Here is a 16,446-nt window from a genome sequence, read left to right as displayed (position 1 = left end):
CGTGGGCACATGGTCCTGACGTTTATCGGACGCGTCGCGAACTCACCACTGTTATGTCGTTAAACAACGAGCAGCTGTTCCACGATCCAGAGCCGCTTAACGGGCACCGTCCGGTTCGCGAGAATCCCGACGGTAAAGCCTCTTCCCGGCTTTGGTTATCCCGATACGTTAACCATATAGCGTTATTCGCGGGAGCGAAACCTCTTTTTCGTCGTCCTTCGACAGCGCGACATTGTCGGTATTGATCGAACCGTTACGCAACGAACTTGTCGGGAATTAAAGGGAATAATGAATGAGAGAAAGGAGAATCGAGCCGCGACCACGTTCGACGCGAATAATCACTTGTATTGAACGTGCAACGGTTTCAATTACTTACATTCGATCAGACACGAGGATACCACGTTACAAGAGAATTCACTGCCGGTTGCAATCGTTTAAAACTCGCTTCCTTTTTTTCTAGAATAACATTAATGAAGAGACGTCGAATCTCGATGTCACTTAGTAAGATTAACGTTTAATTTCTAACTGTGACGATATTTGGAGATGTACACGAAGAAAATAACGTATTTCGCGTTTTCTACGGAATTCTCATCGGGAATCACTGATCACTGCTACTATGCAAGATGCACCGTTTTCAGCTCGCTTCGTGTAAGTTGGAACTTCACTACTTGATATATATACTGGATCTATATATATATACACACACATGCACACACACATGTGTATATATATATATATATATATATATATATATAGAATCTTTCTCTCATTTAGAGAAATCGTAAACTAACCTCCAAATTCAATAAGGTTTAGAGATGCTGACGAAGAATTATTCTATATATATGGAACATATCGTTATCGAATAGAGTCTGCAAATGTTTCAGGAAACGTCAGTCTTGAAGAGCACAAGAAGAGTAACACTAACGACTACTAAAATTCAAATCGAGTCACGCTTCGAATGGACGGTTACCGCGAACCGCGCTTCCGCGAAATCTTTCACGGTGTGATGAATCCACGGTAGTTTGGTCGGACGAGAGCTCGATTCCCACGGGCGAGTGGTGGCGTGTCACAAGCGACGGTTGTGTCGTTGTGTGAGACAGGCACACAGCCTTTTATTTTTCTCGTATATCGGCTTATCAAATCGGTTGACTTAATATATATGCAACGCGCCGAGACGGCTGGGCAAACAACACTGACCTCGAGACACAAGCACGAATGACGTCGCGCATTGAATTTTTTTTTTTCTCCTCGAACTGAGGCCGACGGTTCGATCCACGCAAACATATTCTGTACACGTAGGACACATCTGTGATTCGACAGGAACCACGAAGAAACGAGATTCGAACAAGAGACTCACTTGAAGAGATAGGTAAAACACTGCACGAGTATCCGTTTCGTAGAAGCCGTCACACTGATTGCAAACGAACGAACTGAATATCCGTTGATGTATAGAGACGTCCATCTATACACGTCCAAATCTTCCTACACTACACTCCAGAGTAGAGAAACGCCAATGAATTTCAGGCCGAGCAACCTGAAATCGGGTTTCCAAGTCCGATGAGAATACGATCTCGCGGGAATCGAGAAACACAGCGCTAGGGACGATTTGGAGCAGAAACAGGGCTATAGAAGAGTGACTTAGGGACTTACGTTCGGCGAGCCTTGAGCGCCCAATCCATATCTCGCGCGACGTTTTCGGTGAGTTTTACGATACACCTCGTGTTTGCTTTCGTGGCGTTTTTATCCCGGATGTAACCAAAATATTGCACACTCCGCACACGCACAACAGCACACAGCGTTTTTATCTTTCTTGGCCGTGTTTCACCACTGGTCCGACCCGCTACGCAACGAGCGGCTTGCGCGCGCATGTAACATATAACACACTGGGTCTCTTGTCTGTGCGGGGGAGAAAAAAATCGGGAACTGAAAGGGAGGGAAAAAGAGAGAAAAAGGGAAGAAAGAGTCGAGGCGAACGAAAAACCACGCCGAATCGACGCACAAGGGTAAACGAGTGCACCGATCTACGACACACACTTGGCAACGATCCAACGAAGACTGAGCCCGTCGACTCTAGACGACTGCGACGCGCATGGAGCGCCGCCCAATGGAGGGGCAGAAAGAGGCGGTGGATGCATTCGCGTACCGACCGCTTCCAGCGCCCCGAGACCAATGACGTGCCGAACGCGCAGTGGCGTATAACCCGAAATTCGTTGCTTCCATTACCACGATAAAAACTATATGATATATCACCAATTAAAACCAACTGGATTTATCGCAGTACATCGTAATGCACTTACATATAAAACCTATCATATTATATTTCCATATTGTATTTATGAAACATAACTGACATCCAACTGATAACTCATGTATATTTTTCAACCTACTCCAAAGTGCTTTCTATCGTTTAATTTTTCAATATTTTTAACTTTTCTACATTTTAGTCTATTCCGGTAGATTATTTCCTCGAATCAGACGCTTTAGCAGGGTGGCGCGCGTAATCCCGTGGATTTCAAATCGAGCTTCAATATCATCCTCGGCTCCCTACGCCAGTGCCTAAGCCTACCCAGTGCTGAAACGTTTACCCGGGGGGACTGTACTATGGGGAAGGAGGAGAGAAAATACGCACTCACGTGTGTGTGTGTGTGTGCGTGTGCGTGCGTGCGTGTGCATGTGTGTGTGTGTGAGAGAGAGAGAGAGAGAGAGAGAGAGCAACAGTCGAAGGGATACGGAGGTTCTCCCTTGTGCAGTGGGGTTTCGCGGACCGCTCCCTGAACCCAGACGGTCGGACGTCGAATTAACCCCAGAAAAATGTGTACGTGCCCGCGCACTATCGATGTACAAGGAACATCGCCAAGTGTCGGTCACAACTTGCTTGCTAGTTTTATTTTAGAAAATTGCCGATGATTTTTCGAAGCGGCTGTGCGCGTGTTGCGAAACAGCCATACACACAGCATAAGAACTCTGCCTTTTTTAAGCAAGATAAACACGAAAGGAGGGTTGCGTATCCGTGGTCGACAGACAGGCATCTCGCAGGCACCCATACATACGGACATTTTACGAAATTGCGCAAACCGTGCGTACACCGAGCTCGTACGCGACTCCGTGTCGTATTTTAACAGCGCAAAATAGGCGCGTTGGCAAAAGCGGTTTTCGTAATGGTGGAACAGCTTACCGAGCAATCGATAGCAGCGGAGATTCATTAAAGATACTTGGCGTACAGAGGCTTTCACGCAGCATGAAGGATCGGTCCCTACAGCCTCCTCTCACTTTGGATCTGATATTAGACGCACACGCTAGGGTCTCGCGCATCCCTCCGGTACCAGCTGTTCCGATGTTGAGTCAGTCTGACGAATATGCCTCTGCCGCCGCGATGTGCCCATTACCATCTCCCAAATTCGGTGAAACCGTCTTCAAACGTTTTTAATACAGCAACCTTTTTCGATCCATTAACTTTCGACGTAATGCTGCGATTACGGTTCACGCGTGTTCTGACAAACGAGATATCTGCAGATCGAGATGCATACGCTCGTAACAATTTATATACGTGTGTCGAAATGATTGAAAACTCTCGCTGCTTCCACCATCGTGTGCTCGAACCACTCACAGTCAGTCACAGTTGCCTAAATGTGCGCGTGGATGGAACACAGGTTTTTGTCTGGTGAGTGGATAGATAAAAAAAAGGACTAATGGAGAGTGGGTCGAAAGAATGCAAAAAGATGCGAACGAATTACATCCGTTTCCTTTTCCGATCTATCGAAAGACCGGTCACTGCGTTTCTCTGTTGAGACGCAGATCGGTGCGCCTGTTTTCAGGAAGTACGATGTAATAATAGCTACGTCATAAAGTCGCGGTGAATTTCTCTCCCTTTCTCTGGTGGAAACGTAGGGGGGCCTCGACAGACAACGCTGTTCCCGCGACGAAAGAGAAGAGTGGTCGGCCACGATTTCTACGGAATAAACGATACGCGGATTCCGAGCGGACGTTCCATGCCGCGTATAAGGACGCGAGAGGGAATCTGGAGAGGTTCAAGGCCAAGCTGGCGAGAAGGGCTATTTTTCGGAGGTCCGAGGTACAACCAGGTAAAAGGAAGTCGTACAAGCGGAGGACCAAACGGAATGACAAATGCGCCGGTGGACGGTGAAGGGAAAGGTGAAAGGAGCGTCGAGGACGGGGAGAGGGTCTCCAGATAGTTGTCTACGTGGAACAGAATTCAGGTGTGCCTAACCACGAGATTGATATCGACGGGTTTTATTCTCGTAGAAAAATCCTAGGTAGCGTTGAATTCAACGCTTCGACTGGACAACCACTGCCTTCTCCACCTTCTCGTCCGTTCAAGGAATTTCTTTTGACTCTGATTAGCTTTTTTCCACGTTCCTTTCTTTTTTCTTTTTCCTCTCGGTTGGAGGGAGAAAAATTGCGCGTTGTTACTTCGATCCAGCGCGGTATTACACACGCGTTTCCCTTTCGAATCCGAGAATACGCCCGAGCGGAATAACGAACCGGGGAAAATTTCGAGCTGTGGGGGGAAAAACGAAGAAACCAGTTATGTACGCGGTCGATGGACGCCTGATAGATCGATGGCGTACAAATCCGTAGGGCCGGACATAAAAGCGCGTAATCCGAAACAAAACGAAGGAACAAAAAAATGTTCGCGGCGCGGTGAACAACCCATCCGATCATCCTGCGCGCTCGACGACGGATTAAATGGCGGTGGTCCCCGGTTCAAGGACACCGAACGCCAGAGCAAACGATAAAATCTCGGTGAAATTAAAATCGTAATACCGCGAGATCGTCCGAACGAGTGTGCTGTATACGAGAGAAAAACGGGAGGAACGAAAGACAAAAAAGATGGAGAGAAAAAAAAAACAGAAAAAGTCGCAGAGATTTTAATCCCTGGCCATTGAGACGAGCGGGATAATTACGGCGTAATATCGTGCAAAATAATAGCATGAAAAGCGCGGGATAATTAAATTCCCCTCGAAACTCGAGTACCGCAACCGGCTGCACCACGAGATCGTTCGAAAAGCTTCGAGTGCATTTCCACGGCGCGGCGCACGGTGCATCCCCTTTAAACTTTTGTCCAACCAGACGCATACTCCCGTGAATTGTGTATAAATTTTATGGAATATCCGAGCGAATTTTCGAGGTCAATAAATCCGTGTAAATGGCCATCCACCATGTATTATTTACAGCGAGATATCCGCTCCATTCGAGCCTCGTCCGAAAACGTAACGCGTTAAGCTTCGCATTCCATGAAACATATGAAAAGGCCTCCGGTCGTGAAAAGTTTGTCCTCGGGGACGATAGCCGTCCCCAAAACCGATGTCATAAATTGGAGTCTAAATAGGATTCTGTGCGAACATATGGGAAAAGACTGTCGCAGATCGGTTGAGACTGTCTGTATATTCGGCCAGGTATTTAACTTGCAGGCAAATTCGACAAAGAAGGGGAGAGACCCGTTTGCCTCTCACCTGAATACACCTCTGATCTGAGATTCTAAGCAGATTTGAATGTTGCGCTGACATCAACCTGCCCACAACGTTCTGTCTGTTTGAATGGTATGGGAACTTCGGAGAATAACTTTCGAGTCTAGAACTTCCTAAAAATCTAGTCTAAACGCGAGAATAACGAAACAACGATCGTATTGACTGAAAACTTTGACCCTTGCGTTTCTAAGGGGTATCGCAGAGGGGAGACTAGATTCCAGGGGTTAACAAGATAAGGGAACGTTTATTTTGTTAACAGCTCGTCCCTCGGAGGCAAAGGGCTGTCGAGAGCAGACTAGGGTTAAACTTTCAGACGAATCGAAGGTTCCGTGCGTGATCGGACGAAGTTACGCGTTTCCGAGAACAAAGGAGATCCTCAACGTTTGCAAAGAAACAAGAAAGAAGAGAAGCGGATAGGATACTGCGAAAGAACGACGAACGACAGGAAGGCAGCGTGCTCGAGAAGGGGCTCCCACCCGCCTTCAACTGTATAACTTTTGAAAATTTCTGCTCGAAAACTCCAGGCCAGAACCGCTTTGATCGTTCATCAAGTTCGACGCCGATGCGACGAGAGCACCGGACGGGAGAGAATGCGCCGGTGGAGGCCGGGTCGGAGTCGCGGAATTTTGAGGCGAGCGTAGATTGCCGGAACGAGCGGCTCGCCAGAAGAAAAAGGCGAACACGGAGGAGAAGGAAGAAGAGGAAGGTCATCCGTGGAACTTCGTTGCCAACTCGAGCGACACACCGCCGCATTGTATGCAGATCGCGCGCCTGTAATTACAAATAGGCGAGCCGATGCCGATCTTTTTCTATACTTCGAACGTGTTCTTTCTTTGTTTCACTTTTGGAAATTTGGAAAATTCCATCAGAGAATTCATCGCCAGAAACGCACTCACGCCGCTGCGCCTGTTTGTCACTATCGCAAATACCTGTCTGAAGGAATCGACGAACGGTTCGCAGCTATTTGCATTCTTCGCTGAAACGGAGATTGCGGAGGGCGAGGGCAAACGGGAGTTAACAATTACGCTGCGGGTTCGATCCACTAATCTTCCGATAATGCGAACCTAATCGCAGCCTCTTGTTATCCTCTCAAAGGATTAACTGTACGGTATAGAGCAAGGATTATAGGGATTTATTCGATCGGTTACGAATTTCCAAAAAATAGCTCGCAACCCAATATTTGGCTGTGTATACTGGATCGTTGAAATTTAATGGCGCCGCGTCGTAAATTCGTTCGAAGGAGGAGCTCGAAGAGTCTGCCGTAAGAACGTCCGATCGTTCACCGCGCAACCTGTCTCCTGTCTCGCCTATCCAAAAACATTTGCTTCCTTCTATGTCGCGTTTCCGTCAACTATTTTCAATTCGAACGCCGCCTGCATCTGACCGGCCCTGGTAAACGATACTCGCATCCGCCCGCCGGCCGCGCCGTCACGAACCTTCCTCTCCCTCTGGGAAACACGAGTCGTTGCTCCGTTCCTTTCATCCCCGCTCGTTTCATTCGAAGGTAAAAAACCAAGGGCGAGATGTACCGTTAGAAAGCAGACACGTCCCATACCACCTGCGTGAAACGCACGTACTTACACGTTCTTCGAGTACGTATGTACGTTGGAATCGCGTGAAAAACTCGGTCGAACGAGAATGTCTATAAGATTGTCTATAAAGACCGCATGCTGAAAAGCGGAGAACACCACGGTTTGTCCTGCGATCGAAGTTTACGCTCGATTCCGACGAGGGATTCGAACCTCTCCGAGTGTCGAACTCGAAACGCTGGCTCGTTGGCGAGAGACGGTTCTCCTCTGCTGAACTTTGTTTCCACGTCGAGTCGAGGAGAGGAAGGACACGCGAGTTGGCCGGAATGACGGGTCTTTGTGCTCGGTCGGTCGGGTCCAGTCCTCTCTCGACGAGAGAGGCTATCTCTGGTCGGGTCCAGGAGGAACCGGGAGGAAGCGTAGACGGAGAAGGTGAGCGCGAGCTGAACCATCCGAGAGAAAGAAGGAGAAAGGGAGGCGGTTGATGGAAGGAGGAAAGAAAGAGAGGGAAGAGGCTCGGATGTGAAGTGAATGTCAGCTCGAAGGTCGGCTTTTGTCAGGCCCAGCCGGAGGAGGAACGGAGAAGAAGCGAGAAGAAACGCGCCTCCGCCTCTCTCTTTAGCCGCTTCTTTCTTCGTGTTTCGATTCGCTCGCTCCCTCGCTCGTATTCGCGATGGCGATCTCGTCGGTGTACGATGCCAGCCACCTAGATCCATTTATACATCGCGCGCATTGCCTGGGCCTGGTCACGATAGATAGCGCCCTGACGGGACAATGACCACGGACGAGAGACGGCCGAGGTGTGGTTGATGCGTGCGGGCAACGCTTCGTCTAACGCCGGAACGAGAAACGCCACTCCGAAGGCTGCTGCCCTGCGCAAATCACCTACGAGTTATGCGCTCGCGGGGAACCTCGCATACCGAGCCAACATACCTTTACCCTGCTTTTATCAGCGTGCCACGCTGCCACGACCGTATTACACGATATCACATCGATATAAAGTCAACGACTTTCGATCGAACGACTTGTCCTTTAAAAACTTTCCTATATCCTCGAGAAAAATATCACGCAGTAGCTCCGATATAGACACTCGATATACTTATCGACTGCAAACAGAACGCGAAAAGACCGACGCTCTTTAAGCCTCATCCAGCGTCGCCCATCTGGCTCGCGTATCAAGTGAAAACAGCCAGCGACTGGCTTCATTTACAAACGATAGAATCGTAAACCTTGCTGATAAATAGCTCGCGAACGAGACAATGGCTGCGCCAGCAGCACGAACTGCGGTCGACGCCGATGTTGCCGGCGGACAGAGACGCCACGATGGATGCACCGGCTAGTCCGACGAGGATCCACACTTCGGTGCATCGAGAATCAAGCTGAAGAGAGAACGAGAGAGGGAGGAAGAGAAAGGGTTGACGTGCCGAAGTTGGTGCACCATGGGTACGCGTGTGCAACAGAGACAAATGAGGGTTGCGGTAGAGCGAGAGAAGGAAGAGGGAGAAGGACGACATTGACCATAGGGAGAATGCAGCACGAGACACGCACAGCCCCGGGATGCACTCTCGGCTCGTGCACACGTGCGGAAGGGGCAAACGCGCGCTGGTGCAACGGTGCATCGATGCAACCGCGTATATAGACACGGGCGAAAATCTTCGGCCGAGGCTGCGTCGACGTATTAATTATTGCCGTGTCGCGTGTGTACCGCAGAGAGAGGTTGCACGGCTCTCTTCGTGCGTGCATCAGGGACGACGAGCTATTCCGGGCACCGGAATCTGAATACGCGATCGCCCGCTGCTCTTGCATGGGATTCGAGCGAAACACAGGACATATACAGTTTGACGACTTTGATTTAGCCAAGTCGAGCGGCGAGTGTGCGCGCCTCGAAATCCGCTGAATGGCTACGTTTCGCTGATTCCGACTGCTTCTCTGGTTTCAGCCTGCCGGATGGTTTCGATGGTTTCACGGATATTATCGTGTTTGTTTGTTATAATTATTTCAGGTAAGACAAGAGGTAGCTACCATGGAAGATGCGTTTCATTTTTCTGGAAAAGAGGAAGTTCGTCCCGAATCCACGTTATCATCCTCCGGGGTTGGTTACGGTTTTTCCGAGGCAACAAACTTTCGTGGATGCTACCGAGTGGAAAAGATGCGGGAACCGAGCGGTGGGGTTGGCCTGGCGGTATCGATCTTCGTTCCTTCGCTAACAAAAAGACGAAAGAAAAGTGGAACAAAAGTGGCAGTCTGAAATGGCGGCTTTTTCGTGAAAAGCATCATCTCCTTTTCACGAAGAACAGGCAGACGTCTCGTGCCAGGGCGTCGATACCTGGACGATCGAAAAATCAGGAGGTGTACGATGCACGAACGGGACGAACGAGGGAAAAAGGGGGTAAAACAGGGGAGAGGAAAAAAGGAGGACAAAAAGGAGAGGACGAGCGCAATCGAGCTGTGCACAGTGAACGCTTCCCGTGATGTTTCACCGAAGGCGACGGAGCCTCTAATTTTAATAATTGGATATAGCCTTCCTCTCCTCGTGCCAGAGGCGTATCTTTCAGCAGAACCGACGTGTATAGCTACGTACAGTCGCACCTGCCCTTTACCTTTCTTCTTCCCTTTCAGTTCCACTCACCTCGGTTAGATGCTATACCTGCTCACCGCGAGTACACTCCTGGCAAAAATTTCTCAGATAGTTCATATCCTGAGAACTAGTGTTTACAATAATTTCCCTCGTACCTTTTCCAACTCGTTTTGTTTCGTTTCAACCGAAACAGAGTGTACACCGAGCCATTACGATATCTTACATCGTGCGATCGTTTTTACTCCGTCCAAACAAATTGCCAAGTTTCTGCGTATCCTAGACGGAAGATTCGAACGAACTGTTCGAACAGAATCGAATTAAATTCGATTTAAAATCGCCATTTTAATTCGAACCTCGAGCAATTTATCGCGGTCTATATCTCCGACTATCATCGGACGAGTTACATCGAGAACCGCAAGAAGACGCGTTCGCCGATGTCCGTCATCGGCCACCAAGGTTAACTCGTTCGTCCGTAATGTTTTTATCGAAACCGTCCACTACGAAGGAACGTTTCTCGAAGCGATGACAAGCGAGCGGACGCACGAACGATGAGAATCGCGACGACAATGGTAACGACAGTCGTTCATCGAGACGGTGCGTCGCGTGTCTACAGGCAATTCGATCATTTCTCGCCGGTCGACGCTAATTTTTGCACGTTTCCTCTCGCGATACGTCCCGATAACGTATACCCGCTTCCTTCCCGTGGCCTCTGCAAACGGAACGGAACGAAACGAATAAAGTACAAGACTTGTTGGTGGGACTCTTTCGATATACGAATCGATCCACCATGCAGGTACAGGAAGGTCGTCTTTTTCAGGTAAGAGGTCGTTAGCCATTGAGAAAGCTTCAACGACCATCGACTTCCGTTTGAGGATTCACATGGTACTCTTTGTGTTGATCTCTTCATAAAAAACCAGAACGCTCGCGTGGAAGAGAAGAGCAATACGGGGAGAAAAAAAGAAAAGAAGAAAAAAGAAATACGCGAGCAAGAGAGCATTGACGAACACGAGGGAACCTTTCTAATTGTCGTAGCTTCTCAACATACGATATTATTCGCGTCGCGTTCCTTTTCCATCTCCGCGAACGTTTTCCAACGAAAACTAGCAAAGCCTCCTTCAATTACCAATAGAACAAGGGGTTAAGAGCTGATTTCTGGTTGATTCCAAGTTCTCTAGGTTGTTGGATCAAATCGTGAAACTTCATTACTGACTGACACAGGAGTTGCGATTGCAACCGGAGATCGAGGTTGCAACACTTCCATTTAAACCCCGCAACAGCTTCTGTGCACCTTGGGAAGCTCGAGAATGCGCTCTCTGTCTCTGATTTCAGTGATTTCTCTTCGGTACTCTGGGGATAATGGATGGCTTCGGACAGCTGATTCTTCGGCCGAGTCTGATGACGCTGGTAAAACTTATCAGCTGGTGGAAAACATACACGGCGACCGCACCTCTTCCGAACCATCTCCGTATTACGTAGTGGGAATCTTTGCGCCGCCATTAAACAATTCTTAAACCGGAGAGAAGATTAAGAGAAATCTCGCGGAATAATTTTACAACTAATAATATTAGCGGATTGACTAATTACAAGATGTAGATTATAAACTTGCGGTTTTACAATTTTACTCGAAAATTACATTCGAACTCGATAATTGTCTTTTCTTAAAGACGAATTATCAATTCCGTATAGATTTTCTACCGCACAGACAAACACAGAGGTTTCGTAGCACAAAACGGGGAGGGACGATCGCCGGGATTATTTTTCCTCGCGATCGACGTCTCGTATTCTCATCCGTTTCCTCTTTGCTTCGCTATCGTTCGTTTCGTGCAATTTGCGCGCCGCTTTTTGTTTCACGTGCGCGTCCAAGAGCACCGGAGGTGATCCCAGGAAACGTGATTCTCGAAGAAATCGCTCGATTTACCCGGACAACGCGGCTCGGGTTGCCTGGTCAGGCAATTCGGAGTTTCCACGTTTTACGAGGAATTCGGAAATTCCCCTGTTTTTCTTTATGTGAAACTCGTGACAAGCACCTTCTGGCGCTGACCATTCGGCATTTTATTTTCCAGCAACTCCACAGGAATATGTATTTCGATATTTCCAGTGTCCTTTACTCTACTTTTTTCTAACACATTTGTGTCCTTGAAAAGCGTAAGATTTTTCTCGCTCCTTATTCTCTACCACCACGTTACTTCTTCGTCACTGATTTTCTTCTGTCCTTAAGAAAACATACAATTTTTCTATATACGCGCCATTGAATATTTAAGAAATATCGCTTTGCTCCTTTCGGAATTGGTTCGTTCAAGTTTGCAAGAAGGATCGTTTTTCCATTACTTGGTAAACGCAGAAATTTTTCCGAATGGTTTTTCGAGAAAAAGATATAATGCACTAAAATCTGAGAACACTCTTACCGAAAATAAATACATTTATCCTTCAACGGCAATGCCAGTTATTGCCAATAATTGTGTAAAATACAATGTTGCATCCAGGCAACGCTCACGAACAAAGAAAGCTCTTAAATTTAGCGAAGTCTCGTATCTTCGGGATCGTAGATGCCTCCTCGTCGGTATGTTAAAAGGAAGAAAGCGAGTGTACGTCGTTCTAAGTAACGGATACACTCATTCGTTATCCTAATTGGAACGTCTGGCTGGTACACGAAGAGAAAGGGATGATTAGGAAAAAGAAAGGACAAACGGGACGAGCGACAAGGAAGGTAATTCTCTTTCGGTGGATCCATGGACCAGGATGACACCTGCGATATCGCGAACAAAGATGACGAAAGAAGTGTTGGCGTGAACAGAAGCAGTCGTTTCACTATTCATGGTGAATGTGCGAGAGCGACAGTCTCCTACGCGTTTCGTCTGGATGAAAAAGTGAAATTCGCGCTAATCTGCCACCTGTACTCATGCCATAGCAGATGCAATTACGATTATTATCCCAGCCAGCGTCGCAACGCTGATGAAGTTTTCTATTAGCCATGGTCGGATTTACATGTTCTCTTCCTTCTTCGGAATAATCTAAGTATTTGCATCTCTCTTCCAACAACGACAAAAAAAAAAAAGAAAAAAGAAGGACAACGTTCAATCGTCGAACAAATTTTTTAACTCCGATAAGATCGAAACGATTAATATGAAACTTATTTCGAGTTTGAAGCTTTGAATTCTCCGTAGGTGAGATATTATTTCGATTTTCATATATGGAACACCTGAACCTAGAAAATGTTTCGAAACGGTAGACGAACGTTTGTGAAAACCGTGGCGACGTGAAAAAGCCTTCCTTCTATGTACGTGGTGTACTTGATCCGAAAAGCGAAAAAGTGTCCTAGATGGTTTTCGCGCTTGTTCTAGAAAACGTGGCGGCGGTACATATAGAGAGGCGTTTTCGAGATGACTCTTGTCGTCGACAGGAAACGCAGCTGGTCCTCCGAGGGATTGGCCAGCTGTTGATGGAAGGTTTAGGTATGTCGAGCGTCGATCCACTGCCGTGAGAAAAGGACGGGCCGGGCAGTCGAGTGACTTGCTCCGTGAAGCCGAGGTCGACGAGGAAGACCTTCAGGGACGTGGAACTGGCTCCTTCCTTTCATCGAGAGACGGCCACAACCTTCCTGCGAGCCGCTGCTTTCGACTCGAAGCCGCGTGCGCCTCCTCGGCCAACTTGAAAGTCATTTTCGAAAAAATTCTCCGTGTCTTCGAACGATGTCTGTGTCATTGACCCAAACAGTGTAGAAAATACGCTTACATCGAATAAATAGACGTATGTACGTGTACGTATATACGTATGTGACGTATGTACGAAAACTGAGAGAACTATAAAGTTTGAGAGAGCAAAGATCAATTGAATATATTATTATTATTATTATTATTATTATCATGGATGAGTAAGAGAGAGAGAGAGAGAGAGATAGATAGATAGAGAGAGAGAGATTCTATTTGACGGTTCAATTGAAGCATTTACAGCGATGAAACGAATTATATGAGCGAGCTGGTGGCCGTTTAGAAGATCCCAATCAACTAGCTCGAACAGGCAACATCCGGTGCACGCGCGACCTAGCAACAACGTGCTCTGGGGCACGGGGCGAAGCGAGAGCAGAATTTGAAAGAAACACGTTTCATTCAGCGGCTAGCCTGAATAATTCCCATTCACGGTGGCTTCGGTTCCCCGTCTGTGCAGTTTCTATTTCGTCCGGCCGCGATTCTACCGACTTCTTTCAGCCGTTCCTCTTTGTTCATCGCCTATCCATAGAATCCGCGTGTATCTCTCCTCGCGTGCAAAACAACCGTCGCCGTGAAAGAAACCCGCCTAAAGAAACTTCCATTCGACGATAACCTCCGAATTTTATCTTTCACCATATCCATTGCCAGTATGTAATCGTCGTATCCATTAATCGATAGGCTAACGATCACGACACGATCGTAGTACCAGCGAAAGGTAAATCTAGGAACGATTTGCGCAGTCCCCTGTCTCCAATTGCCTTCATTCAGTATCATTTCATACGAGAAAGTATAGCTGTACTAGCTGTCGCTCCTTTCACAACGTCACTCAGATGTTTAATAAATATTCGAACCTGTGCGGTGTCCGCCGGCTCGATTTCAATTAACACGCTCGCTAGCGGCAATTAAGCGGTCGATTCGTAATTTCGCGGACAGCTCGACGCGGCTCGCTCTCCGGTAATTTCCACTTATTAAGTATTCTATGAGAGTTCGTAACGGCAGTACCTTAGACATGGCGGAGCTCCCTTGCTAGCGATTACCGCACACCTGTCGGCAATTGCGTCTACCGATAGAGGTTTACTTATGTAAATATCCGGTGAACGCAGGCAGCCGCGAGACAAATGTCCGGATCGGCCGATACCCGCTGTTCTATTCCACGCTCGTCTGTCATCTATGCTTGTTTATTTATTCATCTTTAATTTCGCGGGAAAGAAAAATCCCCTTAGCGAAAAAAAGAAAGATACGACGCCGAAGGTACAGTGGCGATTAAGAGAAAGAAGCTGAGATATAAAACTACGAGTTAAGAGAAGCTGTAAAATCTGTCTTAAGGATCGTCAGAAACATTTCAATCTTGTAATGGACGAAGCTTGTGGAAAAAGAAGCAACTATGGTAGTCGTATCGCGGGACCACGTCGCTCGGTGTTCAAAAGTAAGTAATTTCGCATTCTTCTGGAAGGTATACCTATATCTTCGGTTCTTTATATCGAGATATGCATAATTTTGTGTGCTAGACCAGATTGGCCGCGTGGTAGTGACACACAAAAACAGATGAATGTAACTGTTCCATTGGCAGTGTGGTATGGACGAGACAAAGAAAATGCCGAGGTGCGTGCAAATGTGTATCGACGAAGATCCCGGAAATCGTTTGTTAAATAAATCTAAAACTATTTTAATATGAATTCTAAGCGTAACCTTAGTGTTCCTTTACTATTATTTCGGCAATCAAGATCCACAATTCTCCACACTTTAACCATTCGTTCGGAACACTCGAACCGTGGACGACGTAATTTCTGGATGTTATCAGGAAAAAGATTATACAGAGATTAATTAGCTTAAGATGGACGATGCTATCGCTGTGTTTGTTTTTTGACAGAAGTCGACACGGGATCGAGCTACCATTGCAATCGTCGCGCACCTGTCGCCTATTACGTTCACCGGGACGGTTTGTTTATGTAAACGTATCGTTAGAGGAGAGAAAGGAGTGGCACGGTAGACGAGGAGAGGGCTGAGTCGCGAGAAAATCCACGGTAATTCCCTTTCTTACGCGAATACCGGCCTACCGCGATTTGTTCTCGGCTGGTCGCAGCGATACGATTACAAGTAGCCGCTTACCGGCGTCCATAAATCTCAGCGTCCGATGTGAAGGCGTTAAACGCTTCGATCTCGACTGTAAGGCGACCTTAATACCCGTGGCTCGCGCGATCGAAACCGCCCCTACCACCATCGCGATGGAACGGTATTGGGAACGGTGTTCACAGAGACGAGGAACGATGTTTTCTTCGGTTCGCTCGTTGAGTAACAACCGGGAACGAACGTTCAGTCGCGTGAAAATTATAGAAAGCGGAAGCCGAGGAAAACGATATTACGTGCGCGGAACCAGGGTACTCCGTTGTATCTTTAACGCTTTGCCGACCTGTTCCGGCGATGCGATTCCCAAACGCACGCGTATCGACTATGAGAACTCGTCGAACGATCTTGTTATTCGGTGGCTTTCGTAAACGTCGTTTCATTTCATCAAAATGTTTCATGAATTAGAAATTTTACTATGGGCAAGAAATTTGTACACGGGTCACGGTGCAAATACAATTTCACGATCGTAATAATTGTGATTTACTCGTATTTAAAACTTTATGTAAGCTACCACACATTCACGCAATGTGAACGATTTTCTCTGTATATGTATCTGTACACACTATACGTAGCTACGTATGTACAGGGAATTTCGTAATAAAACGCAAACAATCTCAGGTATTTCACGAAGTAACATGATTCTCGTATTTCAAAGAATAGCTGAATCAGCGACCTATAAAGACAAAATGTAGTAGAAGGAAAAAGACACACACAGCGGAGGGATGATTCAGTACACACGAGCTCGAAGGAAAACGCAAACAGATCTTCGTTTTTCCAACGAGGAAAAGAAGATAGAGGTTGGTGAGGAAGGTGAAAAGATAGGAAGACGAAGGAACCAGCGGGCTACCGTGATAGATCGACGATATATGGCGTCAGAAAGCGCAAACGGATCGAGACGACCGGCTGGAAATCATGACGCTCCATTGTTGCGCCCACGAACAGACCCTTTTCAGGTTGTTGCCGCTCGCTAACAGTAGGTTACGAGCGTAGGACCGTGTGGAGACGATTGGAAACAT

General features: G+C 47.3%; 1 protein-coding gene across 3 annotated transcripts in view; it reads right to left on the bottom strand.

Annotated features, from left to right (window-relative positions):
• LOC126865029 (protein gustavus) overlaps positions 1-16,446 on the bottom strand; it is a 157,746-nt gene that overhangs the window by 36,633 nt on the left and 104,667 nt on the right. The window contains exon 1 of one of the 3 annotated variants that reach the window (XM_050617064.1): positions 1,651-2,061. The exons of the other annotated variants lie outside the window; for them this stretch is intronic. Within the exon in view, the coding sequence (XP_050473021.1) occupies positions 1,651-1,868 (218 nt within the window). The 5' untranslated portion in view covers positions 1,869-2,061. Of the gene's footprint in view, positions 1-1,650; positions 2,062-16,446 lie in introns of those variants that run through there. 3 annotated transcript variants of the gene reach the window in all.

Source organism: Bombus huntii, chromosome 4, assembly GCF_024542735.1.
Source record: "Bombus huntii isolate Logan2020A chromosome 4, iyBomHunt1.1, whole genome shotgun sequence".
In the NCBI taxonomy this organism is placed as follows: domain Eukaryota; kingdom Metazoa; phylum Arthropoda; class Insecta; order Hymenoptera; family Apidae; genus Bombus; species Bombus huntii.
Note: the sequence above shows the minus strand (reverse complement) of the source record. Positions and strands in the feature narration are given on the sequence as shown.